We start from the raw sequence: 26,235 nt of genomic DNA, 5'->3' as shown, positions 1-26,235 counted from the left end.
CCCCCCACCCCTTCTACCACATTTTTTCGCCGAACCTCTTATCGGCTGAACGGCCAAAGTGCTGACGTATATACGATGGTGACCACAATACGCATTAAAAGAAAAACTCGAAGCCGTCGTGGCGCATTCTACTGATGTACAGTGGACATTTACGTGACGGGACCTCCGCCTACCTACATTCTCTTATCAAAAGTTAGGCACTAGATAGATCACAATGATGCGCTCGCTCGTTCGAAAACGTCTTCGAACTGTGCCGTTTCCGTAGCACATCAGTCAGTGTTGCATCGTACCCCAGAGTGTTTCAGCTCTGCATTTGCGCCGGCGGCAGCTGTGAACGTTCAGTTTAGGGAAGGCAGAAGGAGGGCAAGTGTCTTTGAAGGAGAAAAAAACACGAGGTGTCCCTAGCACGAAGAACTTGCGATCTGCTCTGCGCCCCACTGTATGTGTTGGATGCATTGTGTGCCGCTCCTTTAACTTGTCAGTTGCAATGACACGCAATGATAAAAACATGTTTGGTCGTGTGAGACCATGGATAGTCAGGAAACATTGAAATTTGTGCGACTACGTAACAGATCAGAACTTGAAAAAACGCCCTGGATCGCTGTAGGACCCCCACTAGCTGCAATCGGCTGCGATGCTGCGCGATGCCCCCAGTGTGCCACTTCGAGCTGAACCACCTGCACAGTCGCAATAGGCTTCATGTCTCGGGTAAAATGTAGGTGAGGGGAGGGGAATAAGTGGCGCCTTTATTTTTCGAAGTAAATAATCAAACCAATCGGGCCCTAAGACCTAAGCATTAGCCTTAGAGGATCTATGACATGTAGGGTAAAGTTACTAAGAGAAGAGAGAAAGTCAGAGCGTCGAGAAATAAGAGCGCCACTGAGAGCGTAGTTGAGAAATCTGCAGGGAATATACAGTGTGGGGCGTAGAATACGAGTGTGAGCGTGGCCAACTCAATTCCCTCCAATTTTCCTGAAAAGCGGGAAGGCAGTTTGCTCCCACGAGGTACGTTAGAACGCGCCTCCATGTAAACGTTGCGGTCCCCTTTTACTTGAATAAGCTGGTGAGGAGACCTCATTGAACTTCGACCGCTCACTCGTGGACATGACGCGTGCACAAGTATGGAGCTAGTTTTTACGTACCTCACATGAATCCAAACGTTTTTACCGTGTCGTACGATGCATCGTTGTGATCCTTGGTAAAAGCTAGCGTAAGGCGACTGTGTCAACCAAGTAAATCCTTGGTTTGTCCATGTTCGCAGTAAAATAAAAATATGCGGCAACTGAAAGTAGTTGACACATGCAGCACCGATGATCTGCCTTTCGCCTGTGTATTCGCGTGGTCGGTGCATTTTTCTTACATATTTGTTCCTCCGTATTCACCTGCATGACAACTCACATGGGACGACATCCTCGAACCATTGCAAAGATGTCGGACACTGACGGCACTACGGCGATCGGGCAATGGATCTCACTCAACAGCTTGCAGAAACCCATAACTACTGAAAGGTCCTGCAACTACTTGGATTCAAGGAGGCAGAGATGAGATGAGATGCGAATGGCACTAGGAAGCTCTAAAGATGTCGGAAGCCACAAAACATCAACGCAACGAAAACTACCAAGAAACAAAATGTGTCATTTGCTCAGAAAAAAGAACTCATTCGAAGGGAAAACAAAAGAACTGTTGCAGAACTGTCACTTCTCTCTTTTCGATAATAATGTTTCGCCTCTAATTTGGGTTTCACCATATCACCATACCATACCACCACCACCATCATCATAAACTCATAATGATAATCTGGATGCAGGCGCACGTGTATACCGTTACAAAAAGTAGCGCCTGTGAGGCGTATTTAGCAAAAACAAAAATAAATTAGTTACATGTATAGGAGGTTACGTGGAATCCGTGTTGTAGATGTAACTACTATTACTTGGCGATATTGCTCAATGGTTGTGAACGCAGATATAGTGCAGAGTTCCATTGCCGGTGCCTGCAGGGAATCTCTTGCGTTTACAACGACACCATGCTGCTTGTAGGACAACGTTTTCCATGAAGATTATATTAGGAACGAAGGAAGAATTCGTGAACTGTAGCCCTTCTAACGAGCAAAGGTAGCTATGGTCAGATTGAGCTGTGGACTACTGCCAAGATTAAGCCGCAACGAGGTGTACTTCCAGTGTTTTCGGACTAGATATATATGAGTTGGTCGTGACGCAGTGCACAAGCGAACAGGTATGGTTTGTGTACAAGGGTGTTGGAGGCTTTGTGCAAGGTCAGATGTCCAGACAGAGATAGCGATACGAATGGCAGTTCCAACCGAAAATACGCAAACGACTGACCTAGTTGTAGTGTTTGTCTGAACAGTTCTGAAATATTGTAGTTTCACGAGGTTCATTGGGCTGAGGAATAAGTGGTAAGCGTTTTATTCAAAATGAAAAATGCAGATAAAAGTGGGAAATGTTTCCGAGATGGTATGCATTATTTGAATGAGAGTTTCTCTCTCTACAAAGCTGTCCTATACTGTATATTTTATTCCATTGAATCTTGTTTTTTCGAATGATTAAAGCGGTGTGTCAAAATGACACCGCTTTGCTTACAATTAATTGATACGGTGAGGCCGCTGAAGCTGAGACTGGTGCTGTGTATGGAGGAGCACTGCTTGAAGAGCCCCATTTGTCTTCGCGCTTCAGAATTGGGAATTTTGACCTCGAGAACAGTATGTTCACCGGTCGACACAATTGTTGCACGTTGAGTGCAAATTCATTTTCTTCTATTTTCCCTAAAAACAAAAGATCCATTGCGAATCCATGAGCAATATGCTCTTCATTGCTGTTCTTCCCATTCGTTCCAACAACCTCTTTCCGTCGTTCAACAGCTTTACAGTGGATTGGCTAGTTTTTCAATGTTTCTTTTTCGTGTTCTGCAGTCTGCATTTGACAGTTAAAGGCACCACCCCACGAATCTGGGGTGGTGCGCGTTTCAGGCGGCTTATGCCTACACGAGGTGGTCGTAGATCGTGGGGAAGAAGGTGATTCCGTTCATCTCTTCCTCTGTCAGTGTGTCAGTGACAAAAATACTTCACGATGATTTATCAAATATTTAATAGTACTCTTCATCTGTTTTTCAGGATTCTCTGCGATGATGTGGCCGGACTTTGGGGCAAAAAAGTAACGCAAAAAATATGCGGTAGATAAGCAAAAAAAAGACGCTTTTTGAGAAACTAACAAGAACTCACAGCGGTTATCTGATACATTGGTAGCGAATACAACAAACTTTTCGTGTTAAATATCTCACCTAAATAGGAATGTACAACTCTGCCGTCACTCGAGCAAAATGAGAGTTGTGCTGTCATTGTACATAACAAATGACTTATTCTGTCACGTATTTGCCACGTGTGCAAGTCCTGAAAACAGCGAGAAATTTTTCGTGTCGTCGGATTGGTGCGACGCAAAGCGATAAACGGGATAGATGAAATGAGAAAGGGGATAAGTGGTATGGGACAAGTCCCGAGGCGTCGCACTTGTGCGACACAGCAGGATAGTGCTACGCCATAACTCCAGGTGATTTTGTTAAGGAGTAGAACAGACTTTATGAAGCGTTACATGACCCTCACAACTGCATGTGTTGTGTTTCACTTTTATGTACTCTTTCGTACGACTATTATATTATTATATTACATACTACATTACTATTACATACTGTGCCGATAAGTTCCGTTTTGTCCACTTGACACTCAATTTGAAAGTCAGACCATTAAAAAGCCAGATTACTACTATCATGCACAGCGAGAAATTCTCAATAAAAGGAAATGTGAGCTTTTCATTCCTTTAATTTTATCACAATTTTAATTCTGAAGAAAATGGTCACAGCTCACTCCTCAACATAAAATAGTTTGCTTCCTAGCCTACTGGTTCGCAAGCTGATTTGATCTGATTTGAGATGTCCAGTCCTGGATGGTCTCCGACAGTGCTACTATGATACTCAATCTACCACAGTTTTGTAGCAGGAGATCGTTCTGCTAGCTTGTACATCAAGGAAATGGGAAATGATTATGAACATTACATCGTTGGAACCCCATAGTGTTCGGGTTGTACATTGCGGAACCCAGCGTAGCCGCCCTCAACTTTCTTTAATCGTGGTAAAAAAAAAGCGGCGTGGAAGATGTTCTTCCTTTCTACTAGGTAAGTTATAACGCACCTTCCCGTGTGCGCGCGCAGCGTCCACGAGTGAGCGGCCAAAGATTAATTATGACTCCTCGGCAACCTATTCAAATAAAACTATTGACAGGCTGGGGAGGGGACCGTAGCGAGCACAAAGGGATGTGGTTTCTGTACTACGTCAATTTCGTGATACGCTACCTTTAAAAAATTCGACGGCATACAGATCACAATGATGTTCTGAAGTTTCTTTCCCTACAGATCTGATAAACGTCTTCGAACGAGCAAAAGCTCCTTATATTGGAGATCATGCACATAAAACATGCCATCGACTTCCGTTCGACAGAAAGATAGTAAACAGCATTCTCTCACACCATTACGGAAGGGTGGCGCCCAGTCTTCCACAACCGCGCAGGTTCCCTCCTTGGTGCGCTCTTCTCGGCGGACGAGTGGAAGTTTGATGAAGGAAAATCCATGCTTTTTTAATTAAGATGACACAAGTCATGTGATTCTCTTGTGAGCTCGTCAAAGTCTTTTCTTTTCCAATATAACAAAAGGCGCCGTTCTTTCTTCGTCTGCACTTCAAAAGTCAACACAAAGTTGTCTCCTTTTCCTTGAAAACAAATCTTAGCTGTGAATTGCAAGGATGTAAGGTGATCTTGCTGTTTAAAAACATTTTGGGTGCAGTTGGAGGCGAAATAGGTTCTATTTCCTGATATTTGTAAGGTGAAGTGAAACAAACAGAGATAAAAGTGGGGTATGATTTAAAGTATGTTATCAAAAGAAGTGATGTTCATTCATATCGTTGCTGTTGCAGCTCTTGCGGTTTTCAGGGGAATTTCAGTGCTAGGGAAGCTTTGCGGTAGTGCTCTATTTTCCCATAATTTCGCTATCTTTACTATGTCAGTTCTATTTTGTCGTTGTTCAGAAGAAGGTTAGAAACAGTCAGGCACCAAGAGGGCCAATACTTCTAATATCTCTAATAGTGGGTTTCACAACAGAAGAATGAATGATGAAACAGATGATCTCATTAAATTCTCATCGGGTCCGAAGTTATCATATGAACTTGTTGAGGAACCAAACCGCCCTGTTTCATCAGACAAGGTTATCGTCTCTAGAATGTAAACATTGCCTTTATTTGTTTGCAACTAACGGAAATAGTAACCTCTAGGCGGTCACATCTGAAAAGAATGCGGATCCATCACTGAACAAAAATGGTTCATTCGGAGGACCGACAGAAACGAAACCGGTAAGAGGCATTGTCGGCATAGTTGTGAGTTTCTACTCCTCCCACAAAACTGCGGAGGTTTTCGAACCTTCCAATCTTCTCTATGTCTTTTCGATCTCGATTTTTTATGCAAACGCAAAATAGCGGGTTACTTTCTGCTTTAACCAAAGAAACTCAAATCAATCAATCATTCAATCAAAAAATTAGTTGTTGACATTGAAATCGATCTCCTGTTTGATATTTTTCTAGATACCCAAGGTTCTAAGGCTAAGAGGCTTCATCTTCTTTTTTCACTCCCGACTGAGTCAAATTGGCGCCAAAAGCAAAAAGTCCGCACAAGAAGAACAGAACAGAACTGTGGAAGGCAGCGGCGTTGTTTTTTTTTTTTTTCGAATGGACCATAGCTACAGAGACTCCAAAGTGAAATGCCGAAATTTGGAAGTCATCGGAAATATTAGAGACGTTGTATTTAATTTGGCTTTCCATTGTACACATAATCATACATAACCTGATGGCTGTGTGTGTAGTTTATCAAGCGATCTGCCAAAAAATATGTCGCCACGACTTGAAGTCATTCTTGAAATCCTGAGCGCAAAAACAGTGAGGATATTAGTGGTGAGATTTAGATTCATAGACCTTTCGTGCGAAAAATTTCGACAGCGGTATCCTTGCTATATCCCTTACGATGAGGTGAGTGTTCTTCAGATGTTCGGCCCTGATTCTGTCGGGACCGGGTGAAGATTCTTCACTGACATAATGGCATGTCGGAATTCGGAAGGAAGGACCCCTAGAATGACATGTTTATCTTCCCTCTGATGGTGAGGGGGCAAGTGAACGTGGCTGTTGAAGAGATCAGAGCAGAAGTTGTTGATGACTTTTTCCATCGTCCTCCTCGATGCTGTAGTTATTCTATCTGAGATCTGGAGAGCAACCAACTGCTCCACTTCTCTACTGTCGCATGCACCTAAGAAAACTTGTTCTCTAGTTTCATATCCGGCGTTGAGAGGGTGACGTCGTCTCATCTCGGTCAGTCCGATGACGTCGTACTTAATCTTCTTGGCTTGCATCACCAGATCTTCAATGGCCGCATCCATTGTGAGCGTAGGGACGTTATAAGTACAGATCGTATCCTAGTCCTTTCGGCAGCCTACACAACCCCGTCTTTCCTGGCGCTACCGTACCAGGTTTTCTTCCAGAATCAGAAGGCTCTTTTCTATTATTGTGTTTTGCATAAACATTTAAAACTCGTGAGCAGGTTGCAGTCTTCTAGTCCCATGCGTTTTGGAAGAACGTTGCGTTCTTTCATTGTAGACAGGTGAAGCTTATTTGTTGGAGGCCACTCTAAACCGCCTCCCTTGCAGCTCCCAGTCACCTGATTGCGGGCTTTTGGCCGGACCGAGAGTGGGATGCAATATTATTGTGAGCCGATCCTAGTACAGCAGAAGGGAGTCCATCCCCTGAATCCAACCGTGTCTCAGGGCAGTTAGGTCGCTCTTGGTCCGCATCTAGCCGCTATTCGAATCGTCACGGGGACGCGCCACGTAGCCTCGCCACTAACCATCTGTGACTCTCTAGTAAGGGCATCACATAGATGATGCATTCAAAAGATTCGATTGAGTTAATATCCAACGTTGAAATGTGCTTGAAACATTTTCAAAAGTTTCCACACGATACAACCCTTTTGTACTCCTCAATTTCTCTCTTTCAATTGTCTTTTTTTAATAGTCGGAAACTGCCCCAGTTTTTCCGTCCTGGCCTACTTTCATGTATTCTTTCTCCTCAATACACTGCAGCAATCTCGTCTTTCGTCTCATCGTTCTGAAGGCCTCAAGCGCAAAAACAAATGGTGTCGAAAGCTCTCCATTTCCTCCACTTGACACTACACTTTGATTATGTTGAAAAAAAGAAGTGAAGGAAATTCATATGAAAAATTTCAGTTAATAAAAATTCACGACTGTCTTGCAATGTGAGAAAACCTCTTTTGCATGATTCGTAACATCCTTCAAATCCTTATGCCTCCGCATCCGCTTTTACTTCGAAGAAAACGAATACAATTTATTTATCGACCCTTTCATGAGTTTACCTTTCACTGACCTTTACATCTATGAGTTTTGTGAGTTTTGCTTGAAATTTTACGCCATCAAATTACATTAATTAGAAGGTGTTCTTTCTCTAATAAGAAAATGTTTCCTTATCTCCTTTCACTGCGGAATAGATGTGAACGTTGTGCATAAATCTGGCCGTCCATGTGACCGCACGTCTTTTGTGTACTCGTACGTGTGTCGTGGATTAAGTGTGAATGTAGCTAGCGATATAAGCATTCGACAAATACTCCTAGCACTGCCAGAGCAGGATACAGCGTCTCACAAAAAAAGAAATCTTTAATGTGAACCTTCTTCTGATTTAAATGGATGTGAAGAGGGTTTTAACACTCAGTTCTAACGGACATGTCAACGATAAATTGACGAAGAAGCTGCTGGACATTTCAGTACGGCATTTCAAAACGCAGTTGAAAGTTGTCGGTACGGTTTTTTTCTGAAAAGTTTCTGAAAAGTGTTGAAGAGTTTCGCTTTGCCTCTCAACGATTATGTCGCGTCTATCGAATTCATCTCCCACCATGACAATCATTGTTTTGTTTGCGGTCGGTGCGCCAAAGTTCAGTTCATAATTTCCAACTGATTTTTGTCCACACGAATTACGGTTCTATATCCATTGGTAAACAATATGTTGTCTTAAACATACTTACCAAGTAATTGGTGTAACGTTCTCCGGAGTTTTGATAAAATTCCTCTCCTATTTTCGCCGGTGTTTGCGCAACGCCTCTCCGTTTGATGTTGAGCATCACCTGTGAAGTAAGGATAAAAGAGTTTGTGCTTCTTGTTAACTTTTAATAATTTTTCCTTTCTACCCTGATTCTGGCTCTCAGTGATTGAAGCCGCAAAGATCTGAAGTTTTCATTCAGATTTGAGATTTAAATGATGATATAAAGCCAGCTTCTTCAATATCTTCAATCGCACCGAAAATATCATTAAAAACAAAGACGTGTTTTGGGAGGTGGTGTCAGATGTGGAATCTTTACTTTCCGTTTCAGCAGCACATTCCAAACGCTTCAGTTATAAACTTTTTAACTTAGCAGTTGCAGATTTCTTGGAGATTCTAGTATTTATATGTGGCGAAAACTTACAGAATGATTGAGAAACGTCTAATGTGATTGTAATTACTAGCCGATGTGGACAGATACAGGCGTCAACCCCGCCACGCACAGAAATGAGAAATACGTATGAAGTGCCTAAGGTGTATTTGTCCCTTGCCTGTAAGGGAGTAGAAGCCAAAAAGACAATCCTTTCACTTCACTTCTTACAAATTCATTAAAAGCCAAAACCTCTAATTTTAACTGAGCGTAGTCACAGGGCGGTGTTCTGGAGAACCAGGCGTCACCCCCACCACCGACAGGAACAAAAAGCACGAGCGAAGCCCCTGAGGTGTGGTTTGCTTCTTGTCAGTAAAGGAATGGAAACAACTCTCGTTACTCTCAAAAGTACGTCGAGATCTAAAATTTCTAATTTCGACTGACCACAGACACAGGACGGTGTTCTGAAGATCCAGCCGTCAGCCCCACCACCGACAGGAACAAGGAACACGAGGGAAGTCCCTGAGGTGTGGTTTGTTCTTGTCAATAAGGGAATTGAAACAACTCTCGCTGCTCCAAAAAGTATGTCCAGATCTAAAATTTCTAATTTTGACTGACCACAGACACAGGACGGTGTTCTGAAGATCCATCCGTCAGCCCCACCACCGACAGGAACAAGGAACACGAGGGAAGTCCCTGAGGTGTGGTTTGTTCTTGTCAATAAGGGAATTGAAACAACTCTCGTTACTCCCAAACGTACGTCGAGATCTAAAATTTCTAATTTTGACTGACCACAGACACAGGACGGTGTTCTGAAGATCCATCCGTCAGCCCCACCACCGACAGGAACAAGGAACACGAGGGAAGTCCCTGAGGTGTGGTTTGTTCTTGTCAATAAGGGAATTGAAACAACTCTCGTTACTCCCAAACGTACGTCGAGATCTAAAATTTCTAATTTTGACTGACCACAGACACAGACCGGTGTTCTGGTAAACCAGGCGTCACTCCCACCACCGACAGGGACAAAAAACACGAGGGTAGCTCCTGAGGTGTGGTTTGCTCTTGTCAATAAGGGAATTGAAACAACTCTCGTTGTTCCCGAATGATCGTGAAGATTAAGAACTTCTAATTTCAACTGACCATAGTTACAGACCGGTGTTGTGAAGATCCCGTCGTCAGTTCCACCGCCGAAAGAAAAAAGGAATACAAGGAATGTCCCTAAGGTGTGACTAGCCTCTTGCCTGTTAGATAGTAGAAAACGAAAACAGTTCTTTCTTTCTTTGATTTTGCAATTCTTTGGGAACTGATATTTCTGAATGTAATCGATGATGATTACAGGTCGACATTGTGAATGTCATAGCTTCAGCTATGCCACTGGCAGAAACAAACAATAAGAAAGAAGTCCCCAAAGTGTGGTTTACCTCTTGTCAATGAGCGAGTAGAAATCATTAAGACAACTCTCGTTGCTCCCGATAGTTTATCTAGGGTTCAAACTTCTAATTTTATCTGAAGATAGTTGCAGGTCAATGTTGTAAAGGTTCAAACTTCAGCTAAACCAGTACCAGAAGCAAGGAATGCCAAGGTGTGATTAGCGGGTGGTCCAAGAATCCTATAAACGTTATGGGTAACAATAAGCCAACTTTCGGTGCTCCCACAAGCTTATGGAGAGCTAAAACTTCTAATTACACGTGACGACGTTATGGATCGATATGATACTTAATGGGAGGATAATGAGTTCTTACTTTTCTTTTCTTACTCGGGAGTTTTTCTGTTCATGTAACTCTTCAAAATGAACCGTAAAGTCGCCATAACTGCCTATCCCCCGCTTCTTCTGCCCTTACAGAAGAGAAAAAACCAAAGGTATTGCAAGCTGCTGATTTGTGGTTTGTGGCGAAAGGGGATTCCTAAACCGATGGTTGTTTTGTTAGTTTGATGACAATTAAAGATTGCGAGTTCTCCACTGAAGATTTTGCAGAGTTTGACACCTTGTGTACCACTAAACTAAATGCTCACGCTTTTCAGCCACCCGGTAAGGACTTGCCAACAACTGAGGAGAAATTACATCACGTCGACAAAAAATTGCCAAAAACTAAGCAAACCGTTGTTGCTCAACCTAAAAAGAAGATTCCTGTTCCGCTACAGGTGCCAGTAATTTGGAAAGCAAGCACTCCTTTGGTAGCTGACTTAAAAATGCAAAACTTTGGAAGTATATAGATTTGGTTTTTTTTTATTCCTAGGAAATAGAAATGTCAGGTGTGAAATGAGTTTCTCTTTCGAAAAAGATTGTCTCGGCAGCGGAAAAGAGTGGTACACCGGTAGCTATTAAATTTTTTGCTAACAATTTTGCATGCAAAAGGGCTAATAAAGCAAAACGAGTCCCTGTTATGATTCACAGACTGCGTTTTTGTTGGTTTAAAATGCCAATCGCCGTTTTAGAAGCGTTTGTCCGACCCAATAGTTACTCCTGTGAGCGATGAATTTCCTACCGAAGACCTTGAGGGGCAATGGGTGCCACCGAAAGAAATTGTTGTGGAAGAGAAACCAAAATTGGCGTCAAAAGCCAAAGGAGGAGCCAAAGAAGAGAAACCGGTGAGTATTAACAAGTTTGTAAGGAAAGCCTTTGTAGAGGAGTGCTTTTTTTTGAGAAAGTATGTATCCACCAGTTGGCTACGGTGTTGGGCTAAAGGCATTGTGTGGTTATCATCTGGTCAAAATTGACTATTTAGAGACAGATTGAATAACCCATTAAGCACTATTCGGGTTCTATTATTGAGTACTACTTGAGGTATAATATTTGAGTACTCAAGATCGATATTGCGCGCTCACAGTGCAAAAAACATAGCATGGCTTTCTACAAATTGTCACATACGAAGTAAAAAAAAACCACGTTAGAATACGCCTATATATCTGCAACGAAGAGATCCGCCAGAGAATAGATGCGGCTCTTTAAGGTTAACAAGTATCCCCGCAAGATCGGGATAGACTTACATGTACCTGACAAGCCACGAATGGAACAGGCGAAATGTCACTAGCTTAATTCACAGGAAGGGCATGTAGCTAGCTGGGATTCATGCTGATCAAGCAACCGATCGAGGAAAATAGCACCAAACCTGGTTTCTATCATTTTATCACCTTGGTCACCTTGACTGCTGTTGTTCTTCTAACTACTCGAGCGGGCGCCAGTAATCCTTCCATTTGTCCCGATCGCGTGCTAGAGTCGCCCAATGGGTTTTCCTTCCGCGTGGGACACGAAGAGCATCGAATTTTCTTTCAAGTCTATCTGAAGAAGTCTGACCATCGGGTTGGAGGTCTTCCTGTAGTGCGCTTAATATTGCCCAATCGCTCACGGCTCCTCTTTCCTTTCTTTCGAGGCGCATCACGTGTCCGACACTCTTTATTTTGCTTTCCTTAGCAAACACGGCGGTATCTCTAATCTTCGATCGCTGATCGTTGAAAAGAACTTCGAATCCCGTCCCTCACTTCCGTTGAGCGGGATACTCCTAGAATCACTATTTCGGTTAAGCGTTCAGTGACCGCCACCGCATTTTCTTCCTGCTTGCGAAGGGCCCAGATTTTTAAATCAGATCAAAACAGGAAGTATTGTCGTGTTCAAAAGGTGAGCAGGGAGCCGGACGCTCCTAATCTTTTTCACTACATCCTCAATGCTTTTATGCGCTCCCCAAGCCGCTCGTTTCTTCGTGCTCAGCTCTGGAGTCAGGTCGTTCTTCATGTCTATTTCCCGCACCCCTAATAAGTGTAGCTGGTGCATTCGGATATGTTCGTTCCGTTGAGCGTGAATGCGGCGTCTGAGACCCATCCGTTGCGCATGAACATCGTCCTTTGAAGGTTCAGCTGAAGGCCGATGCATCCACATGTTTGGTCGAATTCGGTCAGCATTCGTTCCGCTTGGCTGATGCTAGATGTTATCAGAACGATGTAATCAGCAAAGCGTAAACGGTGTAGTTGCCGACTATCAACCCTCACTCCCGTTTCGTCCCATTCCATACTTATATCCTTGTAGAATGGCAAAATTTGGGTCGTGAAGTTACTGTACAACTCTCGAAGTACCTTTATGTAGTGAGTAGGGACACCATGGTTGTCCAAGGCTTCCATTTCAATTGAGTCAGAGGCCTTCTTTAGGTCGAAAAAAGTGAGAAATAGCGGCATCTTGTACTCTCGCGATACCTCGATGAATTTCGAAAGAGTGTAAATGTGGTCAATCGTGCTGAATCCTTTTCGAAACCCTGCTTGCTCCCCTGTCCCTCATTTTTTCTTCAACACTTTCAATCCTTTTAAGGATCGTTCTTGTGAAGAGTTTGTAGATGATGGATAGTAAGCACATTGGGCAACACGGTCTCGCTGTTCTTCCACTGTTCAGCGACCTTGCATTCCGACAGATGGCGTGTAAGGAGTCTCGCCAGAGTGTTAATGAGATGAGTGTCTTCAGATGCTCCGCCGAGATTCCGAGATTCTGTCGAGACTGTGTGCCGTTCGCTTTCTTACCGACATGATAGCTCTCGTATGTACGTGCCTGTCGAAGAGATCAGCGTAGAAGCCGTAAATGATTTTCTCCATTCTCCTTCTAGATGCCACAGTTGTTCCATCTGGGATCCGGTGAGCAGTCACTTTTGTTTTACGATTGGCGAATTCTCGAATTCGAATTTCCGAATGCTAGCGTAGTAGCGAATGCTCCGTACCGTCTCTGCTTCGGCCAACATTTCTGTTCTTCTTGCTTCAAGGTCTTCTTTTATCGCCTCTTTGCAAAGCCTTGCGAGCTCGGACGTGATTTCTTGGTTGCCTGCAGCCCATGCACCTTTACGCTGACGTATCAACTCTAGAGTTTCCGGAGGCAGACGTCTCTTGGTGGTTTTAGAACTCTGAGCTTTTCTCACCGATCGTATTCTTGGTCGATAGTGTAGCGAAAAGATCCCAGTCAATTAATAGTCATTTCTCTCCGGGTAAACGAAAACCATCCTCAAGGGAAGCGGTGGTCTGATCCCGTATAAACCCTTGCACAACAGCGACATCAGGCAAAACCTTTTACGGAGATGATGTGGCCAATTTCAGCATGGTTCTCTCATCCGGGTGAATCCCACGTCCAGCGTAGAAAAGAAGGCTTCTTGCGAGTTCCCATGGATGGTGTTAATCGTAATGTTGAACTCGGAAAGCCTCTCTCCCTGCTCATTCCATTGAAGGCCGTGGGTTCTGATGTGAAGCTCAGGCGTTTTTCTGGAGCTAATTTTAGCGTTGAAATCAGTAATTATGACCTTGTAGAAGGTATGATCTTCTCTAAAAAACTTCTCAAGGTCCATATGGTAAGCTTCGACTTCCATTTCTTCGTCGCTTCATGTTGGAGCGTAAGCGACGAAGATAGTCAAAGTTGGCGTTGAACCACATCTTCTCATCCGTAACTCCTATTCGAGTCATAAGTTGTTCGGAAGAATCTATGTTTATTGCTATATTCGCTTTAACGAGGACAACCAACTGCTCCAACTTCTCTACTGTCGCATGCTCCTAAGAAAACTTTTTCGCTAGTTTCATATACGGCGTTGAGAGGGTGACGTCGTCTTGTCTCGGTCAGTCCCAAGACTTCGTACTTAATATTCTTGATATAATATACATCCTAGTCCTTTTTCGTTTCGGTAGCCTATATGACTCCTTTAACCCCGTCTTTTCTGGCGCTACCATACCAGGCTTTCTTCAAAAATCAGAAGTCTCTTTCTTATTACTGTAAGGTAAAGGGTAAAGGATAAAGTCTCTGCTGTTAGTCAATCAATCCGCTTGGGAGGCCCCACCACGTCCACTTCACTTCAGAATCGTTTGATGATTACGAACGTGTAACTGGACTATACGATGACTTGCGGGGGCTAGCCGATTTTTCAATTCAGTGTTTCCATCCTCTCAGAGTCAAGTACCAATTTAACGGGTTGCAGGCTTCTAGTCCCATAAGTTTTGGGAGAACGTTGCGTTCTCTCGGAGTGGACAAGTAGAGCGTATTTGTTGAAGGCAACTCCAAACCGCTTCCTTTTCACTTCCCAGTCACTTGATTGCAGGTTTTTGAAGGGACCGACGCGCGGGATACAAGGATGTCTTGAGTCAGTCCTGGCGCAGCACAAATAGTCTGCCCGTTCTTCCTTTTGCCGAATCCACCGGCGTCTCAGGGGGAACACAAGGTCGCTCTTGGTTAGGGATTAGCCCCCTATCTGCCACCTGAGGACGCGCTGCGTAGTTTCGCGACCGTGATCCTTCTAGTGAGGGAGATCCGTGCACTGTTTTATGTCTCTGAGAATAGAATATATCCCTTTTCAGAAAATAAATTCATTCAGAATCAACTCCAGGCTAGCATTAATATGGAGCAGACTGCTACGACCAGAGCAATGCTTATCGTGATGTTGAGAGGGCACTAGGTCTAAGTTTTTGATTGATTTGATGACGGCAGGTAATCACATCAAAACTGCATGTATATCAGCAAGTTTCTCGAAGTAATTGTTTACTCTAGTTATGATATTATATCAATGGCTGCGATAGCCGTTGTCGGTAATGTTTACTGAAAATGACTCTTTTCCAGTTGTTGTGTAAGTTTTCTTAGGACTTTGTAAAAAAAAAGGTGCAAACAGTGTTCTGTTATAGTGTGCCTACGAGGTTTTTAGATGGAACCTTTATTTGCCTGACGTTTCGGCTTTTTCGCCGTCTTCAGAGGCCTAATATAGGATGACTGGAGTAATGCTACGTTTATCCCGTCACGTGCCACGGGTCACTACCCTGGGTCACGGTTTCGATAATCGTTCAGGATAGTGAAAACAGAAACCCATCTACATTGAAAATGGTCTTACGTTTCGCTCCAGCGGATGTGGCGCGGCTGGTTGCACGCACTTGTCACTCAGTGTGCCAGCGAATGAGTATTACTGCGTGTAGATCACCACCGACGACATAGATTATTTGATCTACACACAGAATATCAGGCGGTTATAGGTCACAGAGCTGTACAAGTGGCAAGAACTCATTCGTTATCGACAAGCATTCATTCCTATTATTCATTGAAGGGTTTCTTTTAATAATCCAAAACGCCTCCAACGTCTTTCTTGCCGATATTTCTGTTTCGTGAGCCAGTATAACGCATTTCACATCTTAATCGTTTCCGTTGTGGGCTTCATGTCTGTGCCTTCCTAGTGGTGTTATCAAACTTTTTCGTCGTTTTCCTGCCATGTGTACCTTAATCCTCACTCCAACATTCCTACCGGTCTCCCCAATGTTAGTTGCATTGCATATCAAGCACTCTATCTCATATATTACCCCATTTTTGCGCCGTCGTCGTCATGTCACAGGCTCTTGATCGGAAAATAACAAATCTTCACTTGCAAGGTGAAACGATCTATCGCCGCGTAACAGAGAAAGAATTCATTGTGCAGTGCAAACGCTTGAATCATGTATGGATGTATATGGGAAAATCTGTGGGTCTAGATGAACGACTTGTAAGCCGCCTAAAGCTTGACAAACCGACCTGCCCTGTGTTCTATAGCCTCATCAAAACGCATAAGCCGAAACGCGATGAGACCAACTCAACATCAGCGGCAACATTCAAAATTCGACCAATAATAATTTGTGTGGGAGAACCAACGGATCGAATTTCGTGGTTCCTTAATAAAATCGTGAGTCAAATTTAGCCTAAAATACCATCTCATTTGTCGAACACGCACCATTTCCATGAGCGATTACGCAATGCGAGAGTTGAGGGCAACTGCGTAATAGAGTCCTTTGATGTAACCTCACTCTACAGGAATGTAAAAAACAGTGAGGCGCTGCAAGCTCTCTCTGAGATGATAGATTTATATGATAACAACTTGGAAACATATGGACTAAGTAAATCTCTCATAATAACACCTATCAAGGAATGCCTGAATTGTAATATCTTCAGGTGGTCAGGAAATTATTTCAGGCAACTGAGAGGGCCAGCAATGGGTCAACGATTAGCCCCAGCACTGGCGATCTGCTTCATGAGCAGAATCGAAAAACCAGTGCTTTCGCGTAGACCAATAATGAATTGCAGATATATTGACGACTGTTGCATCATAACATCAACACAGTCCCAAATGGACGAGTGTTTCCGAATACTCAACTAACAATCGCAATATATAAGACTCACACGAGAAACCCCAAAAGAAGGATGGCTTCCTTACCTCAACACCCAAGTAAGTACTTCCAGCGGCATTATTAGAGTAAAGTGGTATCGCAAAGAAAGTTGCAAGAACATCATATTGCACGCCAAATCTGCACATCCGACTGCACTAAAACGCGCAGTGATTCGTAATATGTTCAAAACCGCTAGTGAAATATGCACTGGCAACCAAGAACGACACGAATCACGAAGACTAGTCCTGAAGATTACATGTGCTAATGGCCATACAGTACGTCCGCATTGCCGAAGAACCCGCACTGTAAATAGCAATGTTCAGCGCGAAAGCAAAATTTCTCTTCGTCTTCCTTTTATTTCTGACAGTGTCAGTGCCGCTGTTCAGCCCAGCATTATCCAGCTGGGCTGAACAGCGGCACAATTACAAAATGACGTGATCTTGGTAAATATCTTAGTAAATGCAAACATCAAAAGCCAGCTTGTTAGAAACAGACTATATGATAGATACTGCATCTGTGAAAGATGTGTTATTTGTCCTTACGGAAAAACAGGCGACTGCGCAAAAATGGGGGGTAATATATGAGATTGAGTGCTTGATATGCAATGCAACTTACATTGGGGAGACCGGTAGGAATGTTGGACTGAGGATTAATGTACACATGGCAGGAAAACGACGAAAAAGTTTGATAACACCACTAGGAAGACACAGACATGAGGCCCACAACGGAAACGATTAAGATGTGAAATGCGTTATACTGGCTCACGAAAAAGAAATATCGGCAAGGAAGACGTTGGAGGCGTTTTGGATTCTTAAAAGGAATAATACGAATGAATGCTTGTTGATAACGAATGAGTTCTTGCCACTTGTACCGCTCTGTGACCTATAACCGCCTGATATTCTGTGTTTAGATCAGATCATCTATATCCTCGCTGGTGATTTACACGCAGTAATACTCATTCGCTGGTACACTGAGTGACAAGTGCGTGTAACCAGCCGCGCCACATCCGCTGGAGCGAAACGTAAGACCGTTTTCAGTGTAGATGGGTTTCTGTTTTCACTGCTCTGAACGATTATCGAAGCACTGACCTAATTGACCCAGGATAGTGTGGCACTTGACGGGATAAACGTAGCATTGCTCCAGTCATCCTCTATTAGGCCCCTGAAGACGGCGAAAAAGCCAAAACGTCAGGCAAAAGAAGGTTCCATCTAAAAACCTCGCAGGCACACTATAACAAAACACAGACAGAATATGCCGAGTTTTCAAGACAAAAGAACATTCGAACTACTACGATGCAAACAGTATATAGGTGAATCAGTATGGTCATAATATCATAATGTTGATTACACCCTCTCAATGAGAAGCAGATGCACTTACCGATAGATCGGTGATGTTGAAGTTGCTGTAGCTTAAGTCATGGTGACCAGGTGTAGATCGAAGTAGCAGACTAGATAGTTCCATTTGTTTGATAATGTTGACAAAACTTCACTGTTGTCAAAGTTGAGTGTTCACAAAAGCAAGACTTGGTGGCACAAAGCAACAAAAGCTTGCATTTCAGACATGCGTTGGACCGTCTGGCGTTGTGAAGAAAGAACTAACTCCTTTGGAACAAAAAGTTGCAACTACTACGAACGTGGCATCCAAAGGCGTGGCTGTTAAGGTAATTGCTTCGTGTAAAATCTTAGGTTTTAACGCAGAGCTGTCTCAGAAAGAAATAAGGAAAGTGGGTAGGTTTTGTAGAAGTCCATATCGGATCCAATTGTAACACCTGTGAGCGATGAGTTTCCCACTGAGGATTCGAAAGAATGGATCGCCCCTAAGGAAGTTATAGCACGGGAACAACGATTTTTCGTCCGGAGAGATAATTGTCTTGATGGTGACCAACACAAAGGCGATGAAGTACGTTAGTTAATAGTTATAGCAGAATTTCGACACATACTGACATAGTAGATATTTTCAGCGCATCATATCAGATCCATTGGTCAGTCCATGTACAGATGAATATCCTACTCCTACTGACGCTGATAAAGAAGCGATGCAGAAGGTAGACGTCAAATTGACGGGAGATGTGAAGCCTACTCAGCTTGTCTCCGCTCCTTTGGAAAATTTCAAGGTTTGTGGCACTTCTTTGAGGAAATAGAAGTAACTAGTTGCAATTCTTCATTCTTAAGTACATCGGAAGACGCTCTTCACGTGTCACCCTGTAGAGGTATAGCTCTAGAAGAAAAATGATTTCAAAACAACTGTAGTCCTCTAAAGCATTATTCATAAATTTCATATGAGATAATTTAAAGTCAAGTTTGTTGTCTCCTCCTCGCTTCGCTTGCCTGCAGCGGTCAATGCAAAATTTAAAGCAGGAACACTTTATATAAATATCTGCCACGAAGTAAATAATGTTTTTGTTGCTAAAACGGCCCTCTCGCTCTTTTATGGAAACATAAGCATCGTTTGAAGACTTCTTACCAAAGGTGACGCTACGTTTTGAGAACATTTAAATTTGTATTCATTTCATACATATTCTGTACTCTTTCTATAACGCTGCAATGCTAAAGCTTTTCTCGCTTTCTTTACCTACAATTTACATAGAAAGGTGTGATGAAGTGAAGTGAAATGATGTGAAAACATCAGACAGTTATGATGGCGGAGACGTATACTGAAGTGGATATATGGAGGAGTACCTTCGAGTGCCACGGATGTCCCTCACTAGAGGGATCACAGCCGGTTAGTCGAGACGTTACGTGGCGCGTCCCGGGGTGGCGGACAGGGGGCTAATCGCGGACCAAAAGCGAGCTTGTGCTTGCTCAGAGACGATTCAGGGGATGGACTCCCTGTTTCTGCAGAGCCAGGATTGACTCAAGACATCCTTGTATCCCGCACGTCGGTCCGGTCAAAAGCCTGCAATCAAATGACTGGCAGGTGCAAGGGAGGTGGTTTGGAGTCGCCTCCAACAAATAAGCTCCACATGTTCATTCCTGGAGAACGGAAAGTCTCCATAAAACTCATAGGACTAGAGGCTTGCAACCTGCCCATGGGTTTTAAAATCTTTTTGCATGTCACAGTAACAGAAAAGAGTCCCCTGATTCCGGAGGAAAACCTGCTACGGTAGTGCCAGGAAAGACGGGGTTGCAGGAGTTATATAGGCTACCGAAACGGAAAAGGACTAGAATGACGATCTGTACTTATAACGCACGTACGCTTGCATCGGAAGCGGCCATCGAAGATCTGATGATGCAAACATGATTAAGTACGACGTCATCGGATTGGCCGAGACGAGTCGACCTCACCCTCTCAATGCCGTATATGAAACTGGAGAAGAACTGTTCTTGGAAACATGCGACAGTAGAAAAGTTGGAGCAGTTGGTTGTCCTCGTTAACGCGAACATGGCAATAAACATCGACTCTTTTGAACAACTTACGACCCGAATCGGACTCTGCGGATGAGAAGATGTGGTCCAATACCAGCTTTGACTATCTTCGTCGCTCCAACATTTCTTGATATCAAGGTACGAAGAAGAAGAAGTCGAAGCCTTCTACATGGACCTAGAGAATTTCTACTGAGAAGATCATGCCTTCTACAAGGTCATAATTTAATAATTTCAAAGCCAAGGTTGGCCCAAAAAGAACGCCTGAGGAACTTTACACCCACGTCCTACAATGGGATGACCAGGGGAAGAAGCTCTCCGAGTTCATCATGACGATTAACACCATCCATGGGAACTCGCAATTCCAGAAGCCCTCCTCTCTACGCTGGACGTGGGAGTCAACTGGTGGAGGGTACCACACTGAAATTAGCCACATCATCGTCACAATGTTTTGTCTGAGGGATCTCGCTGTTGTACCAAAGTTTTATACGGGATGGGACCATCTTGAGCTTCTCTTGAGGAAGACTCTCTTACACACGGAGAGGAGAGAAAGCCGCGAAGATCACAAAGCGAAATCCCAGAAGCATTATCGACTGGGAGCTCTTCGCTTTGTTTGTCGGCCTTTGGAAGGATACCGTCATAGACAACGTCAAATGTGAACGGCTTGTAGAACATCTTTACGACTGTGCGAGGAGAGCGGAGAGTGTCAAAACCACCAAGAGACGCTTGTCTCCGTGGTCTCTAGGGCCGATAGAAGAAAAAATCAAAGAGGGAAGAGCAAAAGGGTAAGCTGAAGCTGCAGTGGCGGAAAAGAGCATTCGCCACGCCCGTCCGAAATTCATCAATCGTAAAGCAAAAATGACTGCTCTCTAGATCTCAGATAGAATAACTACAGTATCGAGAAGGACGATGGAGAAAGTCATCAACAACTTCTACTCTGATCTCTTCAACAGCCACGTTCACCTGCCCCCTCACCAACTGAGGGAAGATAAACATGTCATTCCAGAGGTCCTTCCTTCCGAATTCCGACATGACATTATGTCGGTGAGGAATCGTACTTCACCCGGTTCCGACAAAATTAGAGCCGAACATCTGAAGAACACTCATCTCATCAACACTCTAGCGAGACTCCTTACACGTCCTCTGTCGGAATGCAAGGTCCTTGAACAGTGGAAGACCAGCGAGACTGTGTTGCCCAATTTGCTTACTATCCATCTTCTGCAAGCTTTTCACAAGACCGCCAACCAGTCCTCATCAACACATTGGAGAGGCTCTTCTTTCGTTATCTGTTGGAATGCAATTTTTTCAAGCAATGGAAAACCAGCAAGACCGTGCTGTTGTATAAGAAGGGAGATCCACAAGACATCGCAACTATGGTCCTATCTGCTCACAGTCTCTCATCTACAAATCTTTCACAGGAGTGATCCTAAACAGGATAGAAATAGCATTAGATGAAGGACAGCCAGAGCCGGAGCCAGAGCAAGCTTAGTTTCAAAAAGGCTCAGTACAACGTACGATGTCATGCCAGAGGTTCTCCCGTCCGAATTACAGCATGTTACCATGTCGGTAGGAAATCATACGGCACTCAGTCCCTACAGAACACCTGAACAACCTTCCGCCAGTACTCATCAACACTGGCGAGGCTTTTTACACGTTACCTGTCGGAATGCAAGGTTGCAGTGCATGAAAGGTTCCTAAACAGTGGAAGGCCAGCAAGACCGTGTTGTTGTATAAAAAGGGAGATCCACATGGCATCGGCAACTTTCACACAATCTGCTCACTGTCCGTCATCTACAAACTCTTTACAAGAGTGATCCTTAATAGGATTGAAAAAATTTTGGATGAAGAACAGCCATGCGAGCAAGCAGGGTTTCGAAAAGGAACAAGCACGTTTGACCACATTTGCACTGTTTCTAAACTCATCGAGGTATCATGAAAGTACAAGATGCCGCTCTGTCTCTCCTTCGTCGACTTGAAGAAGGTCCTCGACTCAGTTGACATGGAAGCGGTCGTGGAAGCCTTGGAAAGCCAAGGTTTCCCTACTGAGTACATAAAGGTACTTCGAGAGCTGTACAGTAACTTCGCGATCGGAATTTCGCCATTCTACAAGAACATCATCATTGACATGAAGAGAGGGGTCCGACAGGGTGATACAATCTCACCCAAAATATTCACAGCCAACCTCGAGAAAGCAGTGCGAAAGTTGGTATGGAGCGACGTGGGAGTGAAGGTTGATGGTCGGTAGCTACACTATTTGCGCTTTGCTTATGACATCGTAATGATAACACCTAGCATTAACATATCAGAATGCACCAGCTACGTTTATCTTGGTCGGGAACTGAACATGATGAACGATCTGACCCACGAGCTGGGCAGGAGGAGACGAGCGGCTTGGGGAGCGTACAAGAGAACCGAGGATGGTGTGAAGAAGACCAGAAACATCCGGCTCCGTGCTCACCTCTTCAACACTACCGTACTTCCTGCTTCGACCTATGCTTCGGAACCCTGGGCATTTCATGCTTCGGAACCCTGGGCATTCGGACACGAAGAGCAGGAAGAAAACGCGGTGAGCGTCATTGAACGCGCAATTGAGAGAGTGATGCTAGGAGTATCCCGTTTCACGCAAGTGAGGGACGGGATTCGAAGTTCTCTCCTACGTCAGCGATCGAAGATTAGAGACGCTGCGGCGTTTGCCATGGAAGGTAAAATAAGGTGGGCCGGACACGTGATGCGCTTTAATGACAACCGTTGGACCAGACCCGTGAGCGACTGGGTTCCCCGCGATATTAAACGCAATACAGGAAGAGCGCCGACCCGATTATCAGATTTTTACACGAAGTCCTTCAAAGAAAATTATGATGCTCTTCGTGTCCCACGCGAATGGAGGAACCATTGGGCCACTGTGGCACGCGATCGGGACAAATGGAAGAATTACTGGCGCCCGCTCAACCAGATCGAAGATCAACGGGAGTCAAGGTGATCAAGGTGATCAAGGTGACCTTCATGTGAAACACAACCGACCCCTATCACTTCATTTCACTGCTTTCTGGTAGCAGCAGTCAATTTCGGCGTCGCTGGACCCGTCCTACCCGACCAGCCTACTTTCTGGTGCCGGCGCATCTTTTTGACGCAGCGGAATTCCTTCCAATGCGTCAAAAAGACCTTCCTGGACCACCATGCCAGCTTGGGGCAAGAAGGCAGTAGAACGAACCCGCCCCACGTTATCTTTGTGATAGCGCACCAATTCCTTAGAAACCGTTCTACTTCACCTCATCATTGCTGGCACCGGTGGATCTAGCTGCCTTCTGTACCCAACACCAATTACTTTCATCGTGGGAACTGTTCTAACCGATCTGACTACTTTCTGGCGAATATGTGGGGTGATGTCAGGAGATCAACTTAAACTCAGCAGAAAATGCTCGAATGCGGTTTGTAATGTGTTCTACATAGTTTTTGTTAACAACAGAGAAATATGGAGCGCTGGAAACTTTGATGTGTGCTACTTCACAACACAGCAACACACAAACAAACATACATAAATACGGATTTGATTCAATGCGAAAATTAGACATGTAACAAATACTTTTACATTTAATTCTTATTCGTGTTCAAGTTATGCTCTTGAATATCAAATGTTTTCCTTGCAAACAAATTTGAGGATGTATTTGTTTTTAATGTAGGTTACGTCAGTAAAATTTGGGAAAAAAAGTCGTCGAAAAGGTAATGGCTTGAAAAGAATGATAGATCACAATTTTTAAGCTTCTAGGATTCTGCGAGAAAATAGTAATGCACTTAGGAAGAACTTTGGCAAGAAATGCTTTAGAGCTCTGGACAAAAATTAGTAGTAAATTAGTTTATTAGTGCACCTCTTGACAGTGGTTGAGTGGTAGCCCTGTCACAGACGCATGGCCCGGATTGGATTCCGTTGATGCGACGTCTTTCTTTATAGAGTATTTTTACGTCACGCACACACCCAACACACACATCATTATGCTATATATTAGCTCTAGTGGAAAGTTCTGTCCTTTTTTGAACGAAACAATATACAAAATTTTTCATACCGTCAATAAAATTTATTGGATAATATAATTCCATTATTATGAACGACCTGTTGGGCAAATTGAATATCCAATTTTTGAAAATGTTCCATCCTTTTATGCGAGGAACTGAACTAGTGCTTGTTTGAAATCTTCTTAATTTTTTAATTTTTTCCGTTCAAAAAGTTTTGTAAAAACAAAAACAAGAGGTAGTCGGAGGGTGCTAACTCCGGCGAATATGATGGATGCGACAGAATTTCCCAGTTTAATTCTACAATTTTTTGACGATTCCGCAAAGCAGCATGTGGCCTGGCATTATCATGATGCAGTATGATGTCGTCTTTATTGAACATTGTTGAACATCGTGTCTGACGTGTCGAGAATTGTGTGTGCTGCATATGTGTGTGTGTTTCTATGTATGTGTGTGTGACGAAATTCCTAAAAGGAAGGGAGACGGGTCCCCTGGCTTCAGCTGCTCCGACGCCAGAAATATATGAAGTGGGGTGCGATGGGTTCCGAATTGGTGTGCCGGCATCGTAGCATCGTAGAGCAGTAAAATGGGATGGCACGGGTCCAACCGCATTGGTGTGCCGTGGTGCAGTAGTATCGCGTAATAACTTCGTGTGCATTCCGCAAAAGGTAAACGAGACGCAACCGTATCATACCCGTGGGCACTAGCCGTGTTGGGTTTCACCTCTCGACTTCTCCGTATGTCTATTTCCCAGCATGTTTACTTGGGCTTGGTAACATGCCTTCTTCAGCAAATGTAAACACGCATGCAAACGGCTGCTTAAATAGTATCGAACAGCTTACATGTGACATGGAACGTTATCTTTATCAGTAAGATAATGTCATTCACGTCATTTTGTGTTAAAACATCATTCTATGATAACTGTGGGGGACAAGTCGGAGGAGAACCCATATTTCGAGTAGTGCTTTCAAATTATGTCCATTTTATGTTGCAATCTAAAGAGTGTATGAAGCTGAACTTTGAATGTTCTCCAAGTGTAGAACGTACGCATTTAGAAAGATAACGTAGATTTAAATTCAGATTTCATTTAGATTAAAGATAAAATGTGGAATCTTTCGCCTGAAGTTCTGAGATAAAAGAGGGTTGTCAAAAAAAACAGCTCTAATTTTACGGATAATTGCACACATACATACATGTTTGCATACATACATACATATATACATACATACATGGTCATGATTAGTGATCATGATCATCTACGTTCACACGAATTTTAAGAATAAAACTAATCTTAGCACAATAATGTTGGTATATTCATTGTATCTTGTATATCTGAGCGTAGCGGTAGTAGTGGTAGTACTAGTGGAGCATACAACCATTCAATCCTTCGTGTGATGTGTGCTATCCTCTGTAAGTGTATCAGTTTGAGACGTTTTTTTGCACTCTCCAACCGGATTGTGGCTTTTAGTGAATCGTTTAGAATTCCATGCGGCTGCTGTTCCTAGTACATCGTCAGCGCTGCACATTTTGCAATCCTCTGTTTTTGGATGGGAATTGATGAAATTCTCGAATTTCACGCACCTTCGACTACATTCTATCGTACTTTGCATAGGTCCCATTTTGAAAGAAGATTCTACATTTACCTTCTTTTTTAATATGATCGAGACAGCAACAGATGTATCGAGTATTCATCCTTGTTATCTAAAATGCTGGTAGTCTGTAACACCATTATTTACTCGGGCTACTGTCATTTTTTTAAATTCAAACTCACATTTTAGGTCAAAAGAAATCTCACATTCTCCTTTTAATATTTTCCAGAATGGTTGTCCAAAAGTTGGTGGTTACTTTGACCCACCAACTACAACTCCTACCCCAGACAGAGATGAAACGACAAAATCGCAATTGACCCGATCAGATTTCCAAAGTGTTAGTGAAGTTGGACCTTCGGCTGCGCAGCAAATACAGTCCAAAACACGTCCTACTGAAGCAAGCCCCGCACAGAAGAAGAAAACTTCCAAAAAACATAGAGGAAAAGAACATGGCAGGAAAGATAAAAAGAAGAAAAGTATGTTGGAAGCATTCACAAAAGTGTTAAGACCACGCACCAATAAACGGGCCAAATCTAAGGTTTGTAACCTTAAGTCTTTTTTGAAAATGGCACAGCTGGAAGAATTCCTTGATAATTTCTCTTTTCTAGGATTTCCCAGTCACCAATTGATA

The 26,235-nt window shown here is 43.5% G+C and overlaps 2 protein-coding genes across 8 annotated transcripts in view; one reads left to right on the top strand and one right to left on the bottom strand.

The window, feature by feature from the left end:
• Positions 1-3,352, bottom strand: part of RB195_013889 (uncharacterized protein) — a gene marked incomplete at both ends in the record, with an annotated part of 10,545 nt that extends 7,193 nt beyond the window's left edge. The window contains 2 exons of one of the 2 annotated variants that reach the window (XM_064203908.1): positions 2,598-2,779; positions 3,295-3,352. In XM_064203908.1, the coding sequence (XP_064059789.1) occupies positions 2,598-2,779; positions 3,295-3,352 (240 nt within the window). Of the gene's footprint in view, positions 1-1,398; positions 1,497-2,597; positions 2,780-3,294 lie in introns of those variants that run through there. The other variant, XM_064203909.1, reaches the window with a different exon arrangement.
• Positions 2,991-26,233, top strand: RB195_013888 (uncharacterized protein; the record flags this gene model as incomplete). 6 transcript variants are annotated; one of them, XM_064203905.1, is made up of 20 exons in its annotated part: positions 2,991-3,028; positions 4,975-5,019; positions 5,086-5,091; positions 5,159-5,261; positions 5,329-5,406; positions 8,796-8,867; positions 8,965-9,042; positions 9,139-9,216; positions 9,313-9,390; positions 9,487-9,564; positions 9,667-9,738; positions 9,854-9,925; positions 10,038-10,097; positions 10,538-10,657; positions 10,952-11,104; positions 18,204-18,305; positions 18,386-18,544; positions 18,606-18,758; positions 25,834-26,142; positions 26,213-26,233. In XM_064203905.1, 20 exons carry the CDS (start codon positions 2,991-2,993, stop codon positions 26,231-26,233), a joined length of 1,875 nt encoding a protein of 624 aa, XP_064059784.1. The 6 variants fall into 6 exon arrangements, with proteins under 6 accessions (XP_064059784.1, XP_064059785.1, XP_064059783.1 ...); XM_064203904.1 differs by having other exon boundaries at positions 8,790-8,867; XM_064203906.1 differs by lacking the exon at positions 9,139-9,216.
• Positions 26,234-26,235: the final 2 nt, after the last annotated feature.

The sequence above is a fragment of the Necator americanus genome, chromosome V (genome assembly GCF_031761385.1).
Source record: "Necator americanus strain Aroian chromosome V, whole genome shotgun sequence".
NCBI lineage: Eukaryota > Metazoa > Nematoda > Chromadorea > Rhabditida > Ancylostomatidae > Necator > Necator americanus.
Note: the sequence above shows the minus strand (reverse complement) of the source record. Positions and strands in the feature narration are given on the sequence as shown.